The 18,794-nt window shown below is 55.1% G+C and overlaps 6 protein-coding genes across 6 annotated transcripts; 4 read left to right on the top strand and 2 right to left on the bottom strand.

The window, feature by feature from the left end:
• Positions 1–319: 319 nt before the first annotated feature.
• ACO1O0_003001 (OPT oligopeptide transporter protein-domain-containing protein) lies at positions 320–3,105 on the bottom strand (the record flags this gene model as incomplete). The annotated part of the gene is made up of 2 exons (XM_083192461.1): positions 320–1,223; positions 1,283–3,105. The coding sequence occupies 2 exons, from the start codon at positions 3,103–3,105 to the stop codon at positions 320–322; spliced, it is 2,727 nt and encodes a 908-aa protein (XP_083051518.1).
• Positions 3,106–4,282: 1,177 nt separating this feature from the next.
• ACO1O0_003000 (5-formyltetrahydrofolate cyclo-ligase) lies at positions 4,283–5,137 on the top strand (the record flags this gene model as incomplete). The annotated part of the gene is made up of 3 exons (XM_083192460.1): positions 4,283–4,288; positions 4,312–4,432; positions 4,494–5,137. 3 exons carry the CDS (start codon positions 4,283–4,285, stop codon positions 5,135–5,137), a joined length of 771 nt encoding a protein of 256 aa, XP_083051517.1.
• Positions 5,138–6,164: 1,027 nt separating this feature from the next.
• On the top strand, positions 6,165–9,402 carry MTR10 (mRNA transport regulator MTR10; the record flags this gene model as incomplete). Its single annotated transcript, XM_083192459.1, has 6 exons — positions 6,165–6,293; positions 6,352–6,441; positions 6,492–6,773; positions 6,874–6,964; positions 7,023–8,303; positions 8,363–9,402. The coding sequence occupies 6 exons, from the start codon at positions 6,165–6,167 to the stop codon at positions 9,400–9,402; spliced, it is 2,913 nt and encodes a 970-aa protein (XP_083051516.1).
• Positions 9,403–10,569: 1,167 nt separating this feature from the next.
• On the top strand, positions 10,570–11,493 carry ACO1O0_002998 (uncharacterized protein; the record flags this gene model as incomplete). Its single annotated transcript, XM_083192458.1, has 2 exons — positions 10,570–10,728; positions 10,906–11,493. The coding sequence occupies 2 exons, from the start codon at positions 10,570–10,572 to the stop codon at positions 11,491–11,493; spliced, it is 747 nt and encodes a 248-aa protein (XP_083051515.1).
• A 1,003-nt stretch (positions 11,494–12,496) lies between these two features.
• On the bottom strand, positions 12,497–13,358 carry ras1 (ras family-domain-containing protein; the record flags this gene model as incomplete). Its single annotated transcript, XM_083192457.1, has 4 exons — positions 12,497–12,738; positions 12,813–13,088; positions 13,156–13,270; positions 13,341–13,358. The coding sequence occupies 4 exons, from the start codon at positions 13,356–13,358 to the stop codon at positions 12,497–12,499; spliced, it is 651 nt and encodes a 216-aa protein (XP_083051514.1).
• A 3,671-nt stretch (positions 13,359–17,029) lies between these two features.
• Positions 17,030–18,409, top strand: ARG6_1 (Protein arg-6, mitochondrial; the record flags this gene model as incomplete). Its single annotated transcript, XM_083192456.1, has 4 exons — positions 17,030–17,792; positions 17,973–18,192; positions 18,250–18,299; positions 18,354–18,409. The coding sequence occupies 4 exons, from the start codon at positions 17,030–17,032 to the stop codon at positions 18,407–18,409; spliced, it is 1,089 nt and encodes a 362-aa protein (XP_083051513.1).
• Between the last annotated feature and the right edge of the window lie 385 nt (positions 18,410–18,794).

The following is an 18,794-nucleotide window of genomic DNA, read 5'->3' as shown; positions in this document are numbered from 1 at the left end:
ACGTCTTGGGAAAGTCATGGAAACAAGCGACGGGGCTGTATAGTAATTTTGACGTGCGTGTGAGTCGACAAAAGGATTTAACGCAAATTCATAGACGGCAGAAGTCGCAACCTTGATACGAATGGGTCAATGGAAAGTATGTTCTCTATTCATCAAGTCGTAATATCCAGCGTGTTCGGTGATACGCAAAGGTAGCTTGCGCTTCAGATTATAAACAACCGCCATTAGCGGTAGGCCCCCATTCCGATGTGCAGGAATTTGTACGGGGCGCCTAACTCTCTACTCAAGCCGCTTCAAAAGAATTAATGGTGACGAGACATTACCAGTTCTCCGGACCAAAGTGCTCCCCCTCGGCGAGCGTCCTATAGGGGCAGGCCTGCCAGTCACAGCCCTGCTTGTACACCTCGGTGCCCCACCAGCTGAAGTTGCCCATCCACCCGGGGTATATGAAGCCGAAGAAGACGGCGACGATGCCAAAGGCGAGGCCCGAGTCGAGGGCGGCGCTGAGGGTCATGGTGTACTTGGACCACCAGGCGCTGGCGCGGCGCTTGATGTGGTAGTTGAAGACGTAGCAGACGAGGGCCCAGATGGAGAAGTTGAGGCCCGTGGCGGGGGGGATCCAGGACATGGCGCCAAAAATGACGGGGAGGTTGACCTTGCGCAGGAGGCTGTGCTTCCGGCGGCGGGCGTAGAGCCAGAGGGGGATGGGGAGGATGGCGCCGAGGGGGAAGCACCAGACGAGGGCGCGGTAGTTGGCGTTTGGCCCGAAGAACTCGCCGACGCCGACGACGCCCCAGAGGATGGAGCCGTTGAAGTGGACACGGGCGATGGGGCAGGTGAAGCCGTTGACGGCGGCTGAGGTGCAGAGGCCACGGACGTTGGCGAACATCCAGTTGAGGACACCGATCTGGGTGACGGAGGCGACGAGGGTGGCGATGACCTGGACGGTGAACATGATGCGGGGCGGGATCTTCATGTAGTGGCCCAGCTTGAGGTCCGCGGCGAACTTGATGCCCTGGGCCGACGAGATGTAGCCATAGGTGACGAAGACCATGTTGGCAATGGGGCGGCCAGGGAAGACGGCGCCGCAGATGAGCTGGCAGATGAGGTAGATGGAGCTGTGCTGGTTGGTGACGGCCATGATGATGCCGTTGGGGATGAAGAAGATGGCGCCGATGGCGAGTGAGAGGAGTAGTCCATACCACGGGAGGTGGACGGGGTAGCTAAGGGAAGGTTAGTAATGGGGGGTTCAGAAGGAGGCAGCGGCCTCTATATGACTTACTACTCAACAAGGAACACGCCGATGGCTGTCATGGATACAAATGTGATGAGATACCATGACATGGGCACGTCCTTATACTGCCTCATCAGGCGGCAGTGGACGTCTTCACGGCTCAGCAAGCCGTCCGCGTTGGATGTCGATCTCGACAGCCTCGCATAGCCGTCACTGTCTCCAGATGCTTCCTCTCCGTCCATGGAGTCCGAGACGGGCTGGTATTCTGGCTTCCCATCAGCCCGTGCCTCAGCCAAGGCCCTCTTCCAGCTCCTCCAAATATCCTGGCCGTGCCAGCAGGCCGTATGAGTCAGGAGGGCAGCGAGCCCAGCAAACTGCACGCCGTAACTTAGCATGTACGTAACAGGCAAGAAGACGCGGCTGTAGTTCTGGTACGCTTGCCGGTCAAAGACGAAATCGGGGGTTAGGATCTTGGTGACGTTGTATATGTTCCCGGTGTTGTCGAAGACGGCGGTGGAGATGATGGGCATGTAAGAGGTGTACAGGACATTGGTGTAGTACATAATCGGTGCGATGATCCACATCACGACAGTCAGTCCTCCTATGACGTTGACCGCAGCCCAGAACGGCACCAGCAAGGGCGAGCCGATGTATGTAATTTGCGCCCAGTCAAAGGTCACGGGGAACAGCCCCAGGCCGGACGAGACGCCAAAGAGGTTGGCAACGACGACGTTCTTGGGCGCAAACCAGGTGATGACGCCGAAGTAACTGAGCGCCGGCATTAAGAGCCCTGGCAGGAAATAGAAGAAAAAGGAAGCAAGGAAGATGATGTAGAAAAAGTTCCACCGGCTAATGGTCCAGCCATTGGCAGGCTTATTATCCTGCTTGTGCAAGGTGCCGAACATAGCGGCAGACATGAGAGTTCCCGGCCAGATCATGCCGCTGGGCCGGACGAGGAAGCGCCGGGTGAGACCCGCAAACCCGTAGCCCAGAACCTGGGTCGATATGGTGAGGAGGAGCTGGTAGAGGATGGGTGCGGGTTGGTTGTAGAATTTGGTCTGCTCGACGATGACGTCGGTAGCAAAGGCGAACCCGAAAGCAACATTGCTGCTCACGTAGACGCAAGTGTGTTCCTTCTCGTTCCACCTCCCCTGGGCCAGCCAGAGGCGCCAGGAGCTCGTTTTCCTGGTCTGGTGCAAGGGATCTTGCCTCTCGATGATGGATGGGATGCGCTCCCCATCTATAAACTCCTCTGTGGGGTCGTACGGCCGCTTCAGCAGAAGGTCCCATAAATGGCCCATGGGGTGGACAAGAAGCAGAGCGATGACGGGAGTGATGGCAACACTCGGGTATCTCAAAGAAAAGAAGAGATTGGTGGAAGATCCAAGTATTGAGAACAGGATGGACAGGAACCACATTCGGGGTGTATTTATGGACAAGGTCCTGTCGTCGGTCGGGGGTACGGAGGCTCGGACAGCCTCATGAGGAGAATTGTCGTCGCCGTGATGGTCTGAGGCAGCATATTGGCCCTCGTCCTCGTCATCCGCTAGAGGGATATCCTCTGAGGTATCAGTCTTCAGATCCTCCTCGACGATTCCGCCGGCCAGGGGCGCATCTGCCATGCCGAAACGCCCCTCGAGGCCGGAGACGAGCATGGCGCCGTCTAGCTCTTCGGAGACTCTGGAGCGCCTCGAGGCATTGCTCCTGGCGGACACCCTGCGCAGCTGGTGGGGCGCAAGGGTGTTATCGTCGCCATCTTCGCTGCTGGCAGAAGAGGTATTGCGGCTCGCGGTGTGGGATACGGAGCCGTAGGGGCCGTCGGGACGGTTGTTGGACGAGGAGGTGAGGAATGGTGACCTCTGGGAGGCCATGATGTCAGTGTCGAGGCCGTCTTGTTCGACCGAGGCGATGGGGTGAGGAGATGCTATCGCCTCGTCGCCAGACCCGGGAGATTCATGGACATATTGAGACGGCGACGGGCGTGAATTGGAAATCCGGTCAGAATCAGAGTCAGAGTCAGAGTCGGAGTCAGCAGCAGTGCCAAGGTCAGCGTCGGTGTCGTCGATCTGTGCCTGTGTGGTCAGATCAGAGCGCGATTTGGCAGGCCGTAGGGGCTGTAGGGGTACAGCCTGGTGCTCCAGGTGCAGATTCGCATGCGCGCGGGTGGAGCTGGGACGGGAGCTGGATCCGAGGCTGGATCTTGTCTGGGAGAAGTTGGTGTCGGCGTCGGCGCGACTTTGTCGACGCATGGCGGGGCTTCTCCGTGAATGTGGGGAGTGTCGACTGTGCCGGAGACACTTGGCGGGTGGTGGGAGGAGATGAGTCAAGCTGCGACATCCAATGGTGTTTGGGGGGCTTCCCGTGTCTCAAAAGTGCGTGCTGGAAGTGGTGGCCCAACTCCTACTCCATACGTAGGTCTAAGATGCCAATCGTCTGTACGAGATACGGATCCTGGAGGAGATGATGTGACGGTTGAGCGAGTGCGTTGCGGCGTGGCAGCGTTGCAGCACCCAGCGTTAGCTCCAGTGGCTTCAGCGGCATGCACCGGGATCCCCAGGCAGCACTGCAGGCTTCTGCAGGAGGCATGCAAGGTTTTTGGCCACCAGGTCTCATGCGCTGCAATCAATCAGATTAGATAGTACTAGCGTGACATAATTCATTGTGATATGGCCCCGAATAGCTCCACATCATCTGGTCGTTTATTTTGTCATTGTATCGTGGGCTAGACATGCGTTTCATCGATGCATTTATGGGATCATTTCCGTCCCATGTCAACATATGGGTTGAATTTCACAAACTGTCGCACATGAGGCTATTAGAGTTTGATAATGGTACTATTTCGTCATGGAGAACGTGGTTGAGATCCTCGTGGCTCTGCCATCACAGACCCTGCTGGTTGAGGCGGGGGCGGGGTTATCACTACGTGCTTACCTACCTTGGTATGAGTAAGGTAGTACGAGTAATACAGTGGTACAATGGCACTGCAAATAAATCTTCGACTCCGAGCTCGGAACTCGATCCGAGATAACGACCTCACAACTACCTCGCATGGCCGTGAGATGATTGAGCCACCACAGCCCGCTGAGTCTCCTGACATTTCGGCAATGGCCACGTCCCTAACAGCTGCCAAGCAGCAGCTGCGAGCTCTGATGAAACAGAGGCTCGCCAACATCTCCCAGGAATCTGTCCTCACTCAGAGTACGACCCCCAGCCTTGAAATTCTCCCGGGACAAGTCGACTTTACTCACCAGCCAACCAGGTCGTCAGATATTTGAAGCTCTGCAGAAGTTCAAACCCTACAAGGATGCGAGGCGTATCAGCATATACCTCTCCATGCCCGCGGCAGAAATCCAGACGGATGCTATCGTGCGCCATGCCCTGAGCGCCGGGAAGCAAGTTTTCATCCCCTATCTCCACAAGTCGCCCTTGCAGACGCCCGAGTCCCCCAAGCGTGTCATGGATATGGTCCTCCTCAAGGGCATCCAAGACTACGAGACCCTGAAGCGAGACCGCTGGGGAATCCCCAGCATCGATCCCGAGACGATCCACCAACGCCAACGTGTCCTCGGGCGCCCGGACACCCACCACTCGGAGCTGTCTACGCTAGATCTGATGCTCCTTCCCGGCGTGGCTTTTGACTTTGACTCGACCGGCTCTGTGAGGAGACTGGGCCACGGGAAGGGTTTCTACGACTTCTTCCTCAATCGCTATCTCGCTAGGCAGGGCCTCCACGCCGACGACGATAGCTCCCTCCAGCTGTACGGTCTTTCTCTGACGGAGCAGCTTCTGGACCCCAAGTCGGGCGAGGAGGTGCCTACGGGACCGCTGGACCGGCGACTGCACGGTCTAGTTTTGGGCACTGGGGAGATCAGGGAATCCGACGTACATGGCCCCGTTGGTTGAAGGGTGAACTTTAATTATTCAACAACTCAAACGGCCGACCAAACGCCGTCCTAGGCTTCCCAGGATTCGAGGCGGTGGGGAGGGGATGCTGCAGGTCTTAGACTTCCCAACCTATCTGAAGATACGAGGCTCTGAAGGACCGGGCTGAATGCGGCTTCTCCCCCCAGCGCCGTCTGGGGACATCATCTGAAATATTACCACAGCTGATGTGGGCGCATTGGCGCGATTTTCCACGCCAAAGGATGGTAAAGTGGCGATGTGTTTTATATTGAGGCTAAACCAAAACTGTAAGAACTGGTGAGATTAGCAGGTGTTGAAAGTTTAGGGATGTGTCCAAGTTGGCATTTGTTCGCCGCCCGAGGGGGGCCAAACGTTGAGTTACCTACACGGTGACAAAAAGGTGTAGACAAGGAAATCAGCGTCTTTTGTAGGTCTCTGAACTACAGACAACGCAAGAAGAGGAAATAATTTCAAATTTGACGAGAATTTTAGCATATTAAGCTTGGTGGCTACAAAGCAGCAACACAACACCATCCCAACAGTGGATTTCTGCCTTGGATCAAACACCCACTAGGACCACTAGGAACAGAATGAATGTTTTTGTCGCCCTCCCGTTGCCCCGGTCCCAAAGGTTGGCGGAGGTGGAAAAACCCCCGCCGGCCATGGGTTGGCTCTGGTTCAATTTGCCCCGCCAATGCGTGGCTCCACATGTCATCACTTTCGGTGCAAACAGAGGAACATCGTCTCGAGGTGGGCGCTGAATGCTTCGTTTTGAAGACATCCCACCTCCTCGTGCTTTGAGCGTTGTCGCCCACCCTACTCCCCATTTCGAAGCCAGAGTCTCTTCCGGCCCTGTCCGACCCTCTACTAGTACTCAGCAATCACCTTGCGCTATTACGATTTCCCTCCTGCAGCCTCACGTCACCCGGCCCACGTCGACCTACCCATGCGCCTGCCCCTCCTCCGCGCGACTTGAGCTCCGTTTGCGCAGAAGACATCTCTATTTCCTCCATCGCTCCCCCACACCATGGCTACAAACGGAAGCGAGGAGGCCTTTGCGCCATCAGATGTCCTGGCGGCGGTCATGACGATGCGGGGTGGGCAGCAAGAGAGCAAGAAGAAGGCTCATGAGTACCTGGAGAGGTTCCAGAAATCGGTGCGCTATGGCTGCTTGTCGCAGAAGAACTAGGATGGCTAACTCGACTGTCGTGTAGAAAGGCTCTTGGGCGACAATAGTCGGGATTCTACAGGAGGGCGCGGAGCCTGAGGCAACCCTGTTTGCGGCCATCACCCTCCGTGGAAAGGTTGGCACTGTGACTCCCTGCTACTTCTGAACCGACTGCTGACATTTTAGATCACCTACGACCTTTCGACTCAGGTCGCCCCGGGTGAGCTTGAGTCTCTCCGAAACCAGATTCTCCTCCTCCTACAGCGCTATGCTGCCGGGCCCAAGCCGATCCGGGTTCAGCTCTGCGTGTGCTTGGCCATCCTGGCCATCCAGATGAAAGACTGGAACGACGTGCTATCCTCGGTGGTTGGATCGCTCAGCAGCAGCCCCGAGAGCCATGCCGCCATACTCGACTTCCTGCGGGTGCTGCCCGAGGAAGTCACCGAAGGTCGAAAAATCACTCTGTCTGTACGTGGAACGCGCAACCAACGGCCGGGACAGTATCCTTCTCGACTTCTCCACGGCCGGTCGATACCATCAGGGGCATAAATCTAATACTTGGAATTAGGAAGAGGACCTTGTCCTCCGGACGGAAGTTTTACTGGCCAACAATGCTGAGCACGTCGTGCAGCTCCTGATCAATTACTCACAGTCATCACGTAAGTTGCGGCATCCCTGACTGTCCTGGCGCCTGCTCTGCTAACTACGAACCCCTAGCTGCCGCCTCGAAGAATCCCCAGTTGATGGAGTGCCTTACCTCGTGGCTCAGAGAGGTGCCAGTCGCCAAGGTCGTCAACTCGCCTCTTCTCGATATTGTTTTCAACGGCGTGGCGAGCGACGAGTGCGCCCAGGAGGCCTCGGAATGTCTCTGCACGATGCTGAGAGAAACCGCCGATGTCGATGAGAGCCAAGATGTGATCCAGGCCCTCTTCCCTCGCGTCATCTCCCTCCAGCCGCAAATTAACCAGGTGGTTGAAGAGGAGGACACGGAGCGATTCAAGTCGTTGACCAAGGTCTTCGCGACTGCTTCGGAGTGCTGGGTCGTTGGGATCGCTCGCCAACCCACACACTTCAAACCCTTGGTTGACGCGGTGCTAGAGTGCGCTGCCAAGGATAAGGACAAGGATGTTATCGAGTTCACATTCGACTTTTGGTACGATCTCAAGCAGTATCTTGTTCTAGAAAGGTACATCGAGAGTCGGCTGGTCATGGTCGACGTGTACTCGAAACTGGTGGATATACTTCTTAGCCAGTTGCGCTACCCTCAGCCCGACGGAAACGAGGCGGACCTGTTCGATGGCGACCGCGAGCAGGAGGAGAAGTTCCGGGAATTCCGTCATAAGATGGGAGATACCCTGAAGGACTCGTGTGAGGTCCTGGGCATCACTGAGTGCTTGAACAAGGTGCTCCATGCCATCCAGCTCTGGATGCAGAACTATGCCAGCCAGGTGACCGAAAACTCTGTCCCCCACTGGCAGGAGCTCGAGGCCCCTCTCTTTGGCGTGCGCGCATTGGGGAAGATGGTCGGAAAGGATGAGAACATTGTGCTGCCACAGCTCATGCCGCTCCTTGTGCAGATTCCGAACCACGAGAAGCTCCGTTTCGCTACCATCATGGTCCTTGGCCGGTATACCGAGTGGACCGCCGCGCACCCAGAGTACCTCGAGCCGCAGTTCAACTACATCGTCTCTTCCTTCTCCTCAGACTCCAAGGAGATCACTCGAGCCGCTGCTCTTGCGATGAAGTTCTTCTGCCAAGACTGCAAGCACCTCCTTAGCGGGCAGGTGCTGCAGTTGCAGACCTTCTACGACTCGGTGCTGGATAAACTTCCCGGAGTGAGCAAGGAAGAAATTACAGACGGCGTTGCCAACGTTGTCGCTGTTCAGCCCATCGAGGAGATCTACCGCCTGCTCAAGGCGTACTGCGATCCCCTGGTCCAGAGACTGATGGATAAGGCAAATGCTGCCACCGACGACGAGAGCAAGCTGGCGCTAGCTGGTAAGGCGTTCCCCTCCCAACATTGAAGCGCGGGATATGATTACTGACATGTCCTGCAGACCATCTTCAGTTGATTGTCATTTTCATACAGAACGTGATGCCGATAGTGAGCCCTGGTCAGGAAAACCCAGCCTTCAAGTACTGGCAAGGAGTCTTCCCTATCCTGGCCACGGTCCTGGACAACTTCCTGAACTTCAGCCCCATCTGCGAGCAGGTGTGTAGGTGCTGGAGAAACATGGTGATTTCATACCGCACCGCCGTGGCTCCTCTGCTACCCGAGTTGGCCAACAAGCTCGCGAGCGGTTTCAGTGCCTCGAGGGAGGGTTCCTTCCTCTGGGTAACGTCGGCCATCCTACGAGAGTTCTCCGAGGACCGGGAGCATGTGGATCAGGCCACCACCGACAACATCTACAGCTTCTTTGAGGCACAGACCACTGCTTTCCTGAGGGTCATGACGGAGCTGCAGCCTAAGGAGCTCCCCGACGTTATTGACGACTTCTTCAGGCTCATGATTGATGCACTGTTGTACTACTCTCAGCGTCTCATTCCGTCACAGCTCATGAACCCGATTTTCGAGGCGGCGATTTATGCGCTGACCCTGGAGCAGCTCGACCCGCTGTCTTCGACTCTCCATTTCCTGCGGGATTTGCTTTCCTACGGAGGCAACAACCCGGCCACTAGTGACAGGATACCAGAACCTGTCAAGGCCCAGATCCAAGGGATTGTCAAGGATATGCTGATGAGAAACGGGCCAAGCCTGGTGAAGCAGGTGATGGCGGGAATGATGATCACGTTCCCCCGAGACTGCTTTGCCGATGGCAGTGGCGTACTCCTGGCGCTGTTTGAGCTCCTTCCAGCCCAGACCACCGAATGGGTCTCGCAGACGATCCACATGCTCCCCCAGGGGACTGTGTCACCTGTCGAAGCGGACCGGCTGATGGTCAAGATTAGGGATACTCTCCAGCGCCCTGGGGATGGGAACATAAGGAATGTGCGTGTGCTACTCCAGGATTTCACAAACACGTACCGCCGCCGGAACGTCGCGCCGCGGGATGGCCTCGGCCAGCTCGAGGCTGCGCGGTTCCAGTTCTCTGGATGAAGTGGACAAAGCAGTCAGGAGTTTGCTTGGCCCTGGGGCCGCCCGATACCGCCCGACTGCCGTGCAGATCCGACCTACCGTGGGAGAACGCAGGAAATGGCTGGACACGCCCATGAAGGGGTGTCCCTTGGGAAGAAGTGCTTCAGGATGAGGAATTTGACGGGTGGATGGGAGGTTAATTAGGCGAGATGTAAACCAGTGGAGGCGTAAGATGTTGAGTACTAGGTTGATGGGAGTTCTCCTCTCTGGAGGATGCCGACTTAGTTTGACAGGCATCGCAGAAGAACATAGTGCCACGTATGTAGACGGTAGCTCGACGGTTGCAGATACAGATTTTCTTAGCCGTGGAGAAAATAGATATACCTCGGCATAATTTCCATGGGGTACCTCCCTGGTCTTGTGCCTGTTATAGCACATGGTGCTACCGGTATCTAGGTCCGTCTACCCCAGAGGTCGATCTCGAAGTCGATCTCGGCCCCGCATCCGGCCCCACATGAACCGTCGCCGGGCCGGGATGACCGGGGGGATTAAGACTAGTAATACTACATACATACCTATGCACCAGTAGTACAGGGGAGTTGAGGCGACACGACCTGCGCACCTTGACTACTTACTTTACTCTACTAGGAGTTATAGCCTCTAAAAATCCATGCCAAGTGTCGTCCAGCCGGGACAGATGCACGCAAGCACAGCCTCCCCTGTGTCGGGGGGGGGAGACCATCGTATATCGCATATGCAAACCCGACGAGGTCTAGGCGTGCCTTCAATCTTTTCACGATGCGATGACGTATTACTACATCCCACTCTGGAACTTATCGCCATGGATGTTGTTGGTTCGTTCGGGGCCCCATCAGGCCTCTTCTTGACCTGTCAGCCTGCAGTAGTGCAGGGTGTGTCATCTTTCCGGCGTCCGTGGCGCTGCGCGCCATAATTAATAATTAATTCACTAGGGCCGAAACAACCCGCCCTATCTAGTAATAGTAGTCACTATGGGTAGCCTATTCCGACCTCGGCGTCTGCTCATCCTCATCCGTGGATATGTTTCGGTGCTTTATAAACAGACATATACCAGTATAAGACTATAAGACCCCTCTCGTTGGACTTGATCCTTTCTCTATCGAGCACTCGGGTCAGGCAGCCAACAATAGACCCACTGAACTGTTAGCCATGGCGCAAGAGAAAGTCTGCCTCGTGCCGTGGGATCCGGAGGATGAGCAACAGTACCAGCGAATGTACGACCAGAGAATCGGCTGCGGATGGCGCGAGGGCGAGGTAGACGAGTGGAGGCAGAAGCAGCTCGGGGGCACCAAGGTTCTTTACTGGATTGTGAGCTCCAGTCTCAATCCCAAAGCGCAGAACCGTCGTGAGCTAACATTTTCGAATAGGTTCTCTCAGATAATCTGCCTCATCGGGACAAGCTGTTGGCGGATCATGTTGAAAAGTACCCCGCGGTAGGAGACTCGCACACGTTGCCAGACGGCCCCGATCTAACACGGCTCTCAGGAAAAGGAACCCCTAACAGACACCCTCAAGTCCGTGAACGGCGTCCCGAGAATTCCCACGGGAAAGGAATTCATCCCCATCGGCCACACGGCCCTCCAGCTATGCCCGGAACTCATCGAGCGCTTCGGTCTCCCATCGTCAACCGTCCGAGTCACATCCCTCTACGTCTCATGGTATCTCTCCCCATCTCCCCCTTTACAACTTCTCCTCCGTCTTTTTGGTTTCTCCCCCAAGCAATTCCAAGCTCACAATCCCCACCCCAGGGCCCTCCAATCCGCCGGTTTCGGCCGCAGCGCCATGTCCCAGACGGAGCGCATCGCCGCCCAGCCTCCCCACGGCGCCACGCTCATCGTCCTCGACACGATCCGGAGGGAGATGCAGCTCTCGGAGAACTACCTCTACCTCATGTACGACTCGCGGGGCATGGGGCGCCCCGCCAGGGTCCGCTGCAACCAGGACTGGTACGGTAGCCTGGGGTACGATATCGTCCCCAGCGAACGGGTCGAGTCCTACCCGTGGAGGAACGAGGCGACGGGAGAGATGAGCGCCCTCCCCATTGCATGGATGACGAAGACGCTTGTCAACTGATTGCTGTTGGTTAATTGGCAGCCTGTTCTGTTTTTGTTTTCGTGAAGAAGGTGACAACTCTGGTGGCCCACGGACGGGGAAGGGTGAGGGTGGTGATGATGGTAGTAGTACTTACTGACACTCCAGAGTGACGCCGGGCAGAAGAACCTTGAGGTACACAGACTGGCGACCCCTTTCTGGACTCCCAGGCGCAAGATCAAGAGCCTCCCTGAATATGGTTGCGTGTGATATCGCATCATATCAAACAGGTTTCTTTTCCAGAATGGGCAACAAAACAAAGCATGCTTCGCATAACATCCAAGGTGGTAGAAGAAGGATAAGAAATTACAGGTTGAAGTATCGGATATAAAACTAAGGTAGACAGAAGACCGCAGAGAAAATCCCCAGTATGTAGTTGAATCGAGGGAAGAATAACACAAGACAAAGAAAAAACAATTCCCTGCCAGACATATATCCGGGGAAGAAAAGAGGACATGTAACCCGCAAAAAAAAAAAGAAGTCTTCTCCCCTCCCAAAGTCGCGCGTACGGAATACATGATGACATGCGCCTTGGGAACAACCCCGGACATAGATCGTTACGTCCCTCTCTCGTTCTTTGTCTTCCCTGTGTCTTGCCGCTTCCGTGCTTTCTTCTTTTCCGCTGTGGACCTTCCCTGGTTCGCCGACGGATAATGTGCCGTAAAAGGGTATGCGTCGAAATACATGTCGTCAACCAGCGCGAGTCGCTGTTGGTTTCGAGATCGGTTGCTCCAGCAAGTATGCCGCTGCTTCGAAAAAAAAATTGGGAAGTCCAAGATATCGTCCCACCAGAACCTGACTCCTCGTTTGATGCAAACAAAATTTTCTCTGGGTTGTTTTTCTTTTGGCTTGGTATTGTCATCCGCCGTCACATCGGTCGTGAGTTGGCCCAGCAGGATGTCTCCCGCGGGCTGTTTGTTTTTGGTCGCCGTTCGCCTTCCAACCCCCTGTTCCCCTCTGCCGTCAATCACGTCGCATGCAGGCTTTACATGATGACGCACTTGGAGCAGCACCCAGCCTCTTGCTCACCGCCGTCCATGTCCATCTGCTTCGGAGGGCCATTCATGCCACCGCCGCTGCCGCTGCCCGTCGAGTAGCCCTGCATCTCACGGTTATATCTGCGGATCTCACGAACGATGTCGTAGAAGGCCTTCTCGACATTCAGGCGGGACTTGGCCGAGGTCTCGATAAACTTGCAGTTGAACGAACGCGCCAGCGCCTCACCCTCTGCAAAAGGACACCACCAGTTAGATAAAGCTCCACGAACCACGGCGGGGGTCAGCCCAATATCGCCCACGTACCTTGCCTGGAGACTTCACGCTCGCCCTCAAGATCGCACTTGTTGCCGACGACGACCATGGGGAAGTAGTCCTTGTCCTTGACGCGTAGGATCTGCTGCTCGAAGGTGGTAATCTCCTCGAAGCTCTGACGGGACGTGATATCGTAGACGAGAAGGAAGCCCTCTCCTGTCCTCATGTACTGCTCGCGCATGGCGCTGTACTCCTCCTGGCCGGCGGTGTCGAGAACGTCGAGCAGGGCGACCTCATCGTCAATGTCGCACTGCTTGCGGTACGAGTCTGGGCGACGATCAGCAATTGAGTCTACACCACCCGTAAATGGGGGAGAAGAAGGAGCGCGACTCACCTTCAATTGTCGGGTCATACTCGTCGACGAAGTGGCTCTGGATCAATTGGATGGTCAAGCACGATTTGCCGACTCCGCCTCCGCCGACAACGACGAGCTTATACTCTCGTAGGAACTAGTGGTGGAAAGTAGATGTCAGCACAGGGCGCAGTAGGCAAGCAGCTTCTGGGGAATCATAGTCGCACCTTGGTTGACGTAGCCATTGCGTCTGGAGTTGTGGATGTGGATGAGGTGGGTTGGATGACAACGGGCAGCAGCTCAGAGCAGCAGCTATGGGGAGGAGAGCTTCAAGGGGGAAATTGACTCGCGCTGGAGCAGGGGTGGCTGGCGGTGGAGCGCTAAGGTCTCGTACGGCACGGGGTGGGTGAATGATGGTCGGACCGCGACGGTTGGCGACAAGGACGAGGCTGGTGACAATGACGACAGGCGTGAGCGAGGGTCTAAAGGATCAATGGAGAGGGAAAGTCGACCGTGGAGGATGCACGAGAGAAGGGGAGGAAAGCCAGGCAGGAGGATTGATTGATTTGCGGCGCTGGGATGGCGGTGGTTGGCCAACTTGGCTCGCTGGGCGGATGATAGGGGACGGCGGGTTGGACAGGGACAAGAGGAGCGAAGAGGAGCGATGCCTGAGCCCTTAGGCGAGGTACAGTCGTAGTCGGCAGATTTTAGCGATTTTAGCAGGAGCTAAGACGAGACGGCGGCCTTCAGTGGAAAGAAGGTGTACTTTACAGTGGAGAGGGCAGCCACTGCAGGGACGGGGTCGGTTTTTGAGGGGGTCTGGGCGGGCTTTGGGGCTGGTGGGCGCTGGTGGGCGCTGGACCGCTGCTGATGGCTGCACGCACCCGCACCTGATTAGGCGACTGTCGGTGCTGCAGTGGGGCATCTAGTGGTCGGTGCGGGACATGGTGCCGTGGGATTGGGCAAGGCCCTGGTGCTTGCCTGGTCAGTGGTATTGCTTGCTTGCTTGCTTGGTGCTTGCCATGGCAGGCATTATTAGATCATGGAGGTAGAAAGGACGGGGGTGGTGCACCGGTGGCTAGTGCGCCCATGTTCATGTTGCCAGGTCGCCATGAGGCGGCTGCTGTTGGTGCTGCAGTACTGCAGTGCTGCACTTCTGGAAGCCATCCACTGCATCCCCGGATCCTCCCTTTACGCAGCAGAGGATCGCAGGGAGGGGGCGGAGGAACGATCCTGGAAGGGGCTCAGGCGGGCAGAAAGGCCGAGGGCGAGGCATGTTGTCACCTTTATTAACCGCCTGTAATGGTGGTCGCTGTGATGGACCGCCCGCCAGTGTCAAATCATGGCCTGCAGATGGATTTGTGCCAGGGGGATGGCCGCAGCGGCCAGGCGAACTCGCCGTGGATGACATTGTTCAGCCAGCCTAGCGCGGCTCAAACCTCTTCGTGCTCTTGGAATGGTATCGATACTCGTAGGTTTGTCCTGTGCCGTTCTATGATATGCTTCCGTCCTCGTTCGGAGGCCAGATGTCCAGTGTACTCGTAGGATTCGAGAAATGACCTCAGAGGGACCGGGTTACATGGCACCCTGCATAGCCAGACACCACATGCAGCCTATCCCGCCCTCTCTCTGCCTGCCTTACCTATGACTCGTACGGAGTAATAGCTAGTACTGCATCTCCAAGCAGGGCAAACCCGCAAAAAGCTGATGAACGGACGTTCGCAGCGTCCCCAAGCCCATGGGACCGGGGAGTTAGCAGCACCCTCCCCACAGTCCTCAGTCCACCATCCGTAAATATGCCGTTGTGGTTGGTGTCTCAGTCTCACCGTTCAAAAAGGAAAATAAACGGCGCAATGACTGCATCTCCTCTGACGCCTACTCCCTACAAGGCTACGAGTGCAAAGGTTGTTCACTCGAGTTGGTGACAATTACTCCGTATTATATCCGCCTTGACCATCCACACTTTATGAGAATGGCTACGAGTACGACACTATAGATTAGTACGAGTAATACGTACTCCGTACTCAAGGTAGCTTTGCTGTATCGAGAGCAGGCAATTTCCACTCAGTGTTCTCGACGCCATGTATTAGGTATTAAAGCCCATGATGCCTGCCTACCTGTAAGCACAACACCACTTAGCCGTCTCGATTATTTTGTATTCAATATGTAAGAATTTTTCGCAAGCTCGAGCCACACCTATTAATGAACTCACAAAACGGGCCTACTACGAATACTCGTACGAGTATGTGGGTAATATACTCGTACATGAGAAGTTGGATTTGATTAACTTGAGGTTGGGTCCCCCGCCAAGCGTCCCACTGAAATCATCTAAATTGCAGCTTGCCATCGCCCGTTCCCTGTCTTGGAATCTCACCCTCCAAATCTAGTCTAAGGCATATTACCACCTGTTCGGATGAAGGCTGCCAGTTGAATCTAGAGCTGTACATGGTGGGGTCTGAATCTTCCAACTTCCAAGTTTGAGGCGCATGATGGGCTATCTTTTCATTGTCCATTCCCGCCGTGCGAATATACCTAACAGCAAAAGTCGTGGTCTTAAAAGCCAAACCACAAGCACCTAGGTAAGCAGAGTTCAGGCTGTGATCGCAACATCCTTCAAAGAATCCCCAAGACCTTGACTTGAAGGAAGTTCAAGGCAGAGGAAGTATGGCTGATCCCAGTTCTACGTACGTTGGTCTCTGCGCCGGTGCGGGTATCTTGGTATTATAGCATCACAGGTAGTAACAAGAACTAACATACTCGTTTATGTGCCCGATCAGTATTCAAGGGCGACGATGACATGTACGATTACAATATTCGAAAATTCGTAAGCCAAATCCCTTTACAATTGTACCCATATTCTTACCAACACCCAACAGAGTCCCTTAGATACGACGGTATCTTGAGGTGCGCTGTCCATCAGATGCTATCAGCTGTAGATATGACCGGACCGTCTCACTCAGAAAGGCCATGGTGCACAGCGGTACAAATTTGCGAATAAGTACTTCGCGGCCCTGCGCAATATGTGGAGTCCTCATCCACCATGGGCCGACTGCATGTACCTACGACGTACTCGATACGCAGCCAGGTTTAACCCCTACGCGTATAATCGCCTGCGACGGAGATAGAGTTGTGGGATACAGAAGATGCGCGAGCTGTTTCAGGAAGCGCCAGCTCGGGAAGCAACGCGGCCCTAGAGACAAAACCGCACTAGTGGACTGATGGACTGCCGTGTCAGAAGTGCGGCAAAGGCTCAAAGACATCCAAGACTGGAATATGCCGTCGGCGCCACAAAATTGCTGAAAGGTCGAAAGCGCAGAAGAGATCAGAAGAAAAGGAGGCAGTCAGGATGACTATCAGACAGTATGCTCAGATTAGCAAAACGCCTGAGGCGTATAGCGTAATTCTATCCCTATCCACTAGGTATTTGTCTTACTTCTCCAAGGCAATTAACGTTCTTACTTCTTACGTAGGTAGTTCGATCCCATGTACTTATTGCCGCTTTGGCGGTATCCCCCCTAAAAGGGTATTTCGCCCTATTTCCCTGACAAGCGCTTGAGCTGCCAGTTATCCCACGACTAAATACTATGTAACACGGGATGCAAGTCGCTCAAGCGGAAAGAACCGATGACTTGAAATATTCTTCTTTCATCGCATATGAATAACGTAGCGAAAAGTCAGCTGAGGTTCCTCATAGTGCGTCACTCACCGCCCGAGACGACCGATTTCGGCCGTGGCTAGCCGGACATTTAACGCCGAGCGCCGACCCCCCACCCTAAAATAAACCACGTCAGTGAGGATTATTTTGGTCGCCCAGCCGTTGACAGCGTCGTACACCATACAACACACCCAGTACACCACGTCCATCCGACCTACCCTACCAACCTTCCGATCCATTGGGCTCGTCTTTATTGGAATCATGCTCTCTGCTACTTCTGGGGCGGTGCGCATCGGCGCCCGCCGCGTTGCCCCCCGAGCCGCCTCGATCGCCGTCGCGCCGATGCCGAAGACCCCCCTCGGCCGAAGCAGCAACATCGCCCAAACCCGCTCCCTCTCTTCTACCGGGCGTCTGTCCTATCTTCCCAACACAAACCCGAACCCGCCCTTGGGCATCAAGAATGCCTCCAACGAGTCGCCGTCCCGGATTGGCCTCATTGGAGCCCGCGGCTTTACGGGCCAAGGCCTGATCGATCTCCTCAACGCGCACCCCAACATGGACCTTCGACATGTATCTTCTCGAGAACTCTGCAGCCAGGAGCTCAAAGGATATACCAAGCGCAAAATTGTCTATGAGAACCTGTCTCCCGAGGAAGTAGCTCAGCTGGACAAGGACGGCCAGGTCGACTGTTGGGTTATGGCTCTTCCCAATGGTGTCTGCCAGCCTTTTGTGCAGGCTCTTGGCCAGAGCTCGAGCTTGATTGTTGATCTCTCCGCTGACTACCGATTCGACGACACTTGGGCGTATGGACTTCCCGAGTTAGTTCAGCGAAGCAAGATTGCCCAATCGACGCGCATCAGCAACCCTGGGTGCTACGCGACAGGGTCGCAATTGGCCCTGGCGCCCATTCTGGAACATATGGGGGCCATGCCCACGGTCTTCGGCGTTTCGGGTTACAGCGGAGCTGGCACAAAGCCTTCCCCAAAGAACGATGTCAACCTTCTCCATGACAACCTTATGCCTTGTAAGAGTTGAGAACTCAACTACAGGAAGATAGGAAGCTAATTTTAAATTCAACAGATAGCTTGACTGGACATATCCACGAGCGAGAAATCAGCCATCACCTCGGTGTTCCGACAGCATTTATTCCCCACTGGTTCGTCCTATTTCTTTTTCCGTTTTGTGTCTAGAGACTGATAATAAGCTAGCGCCCCCTGGTTCCGCGGCATTCACCTGACCATCAATATCCCCTTGAACAAGACGATGACTTCTCGAGATATCCGTCAGATCTACCAAGACCGATATGCTGGCGAGAAGCTTGTCCAGGTCGTCGGTGAAGCCCCCCTTGTGAAGTCGATCCAGAACAAGCACGGAGTTGAGATTGGAGGGTTTGCTGTTGACAGCGCCGGCAAGCGTGTCGTCGTGTAAGTATCCTATCCTTGAGGCTGACCCTTGAAGATGCTTCGGCTAATTTTGAACAGCTGCGCCACGATTGACAACCTCAACAAGGGCGCTGCCACCCAATGCTTGCGTAAGTCTTATGATGAACAGTAGCATTTCTGTTTTGGCTAACAACTATGATCAGAGAACATGAACCTCGCGCTCGGATACGCCGAGTATCAGGGAATCCCTATCGAATGAGCAAGTCCGTCTTTAGGTATTAGTCACTTCCGCAACGCTCCGGTATCCATCATCTCCAAGAGGGGCGAAGCCTCCCTTTCGCATCAGAGAGAAGGGACGCACGCCAATCTACAGGCGGCCCCAGGGAAGGCACCATAACTTGCAGGGGGCGATGGAAGACCAAGAGATTATCCGCGTATATCGCTATGTTAGCTGCGAGAGAGGAAAGCGTCGGGGGTAGTTTAGGAGTATCCGGTTTATATCTCGTCACAAGCCATATCTAGAACAAACATAGCAAATGGAAAGAGATTGGTTATAACGAGCAAGGCAATACTAAATACGGATAGCTAAGCGAGTCGATGGCAGCAGACGTTATATTATAAGACCAGCCCGGTCCTAAGAGCTA

This window comes from Amphichorda felina, assembly GCF_050947745.1.
Source record: "Amphichorda felina strain 45539 chromosome Unknown scaffold_3, whole genome shotgun sequence".
NCBI lineage: Eukaryota > Fungi > Ascomycota > Sordariomycetes > Hypocreales > Bionectriaceae > Amphichorda > Amphichorda felina.
This window is presented reverse-complemented; position numbering and strand designations above follow the sequence as displayed.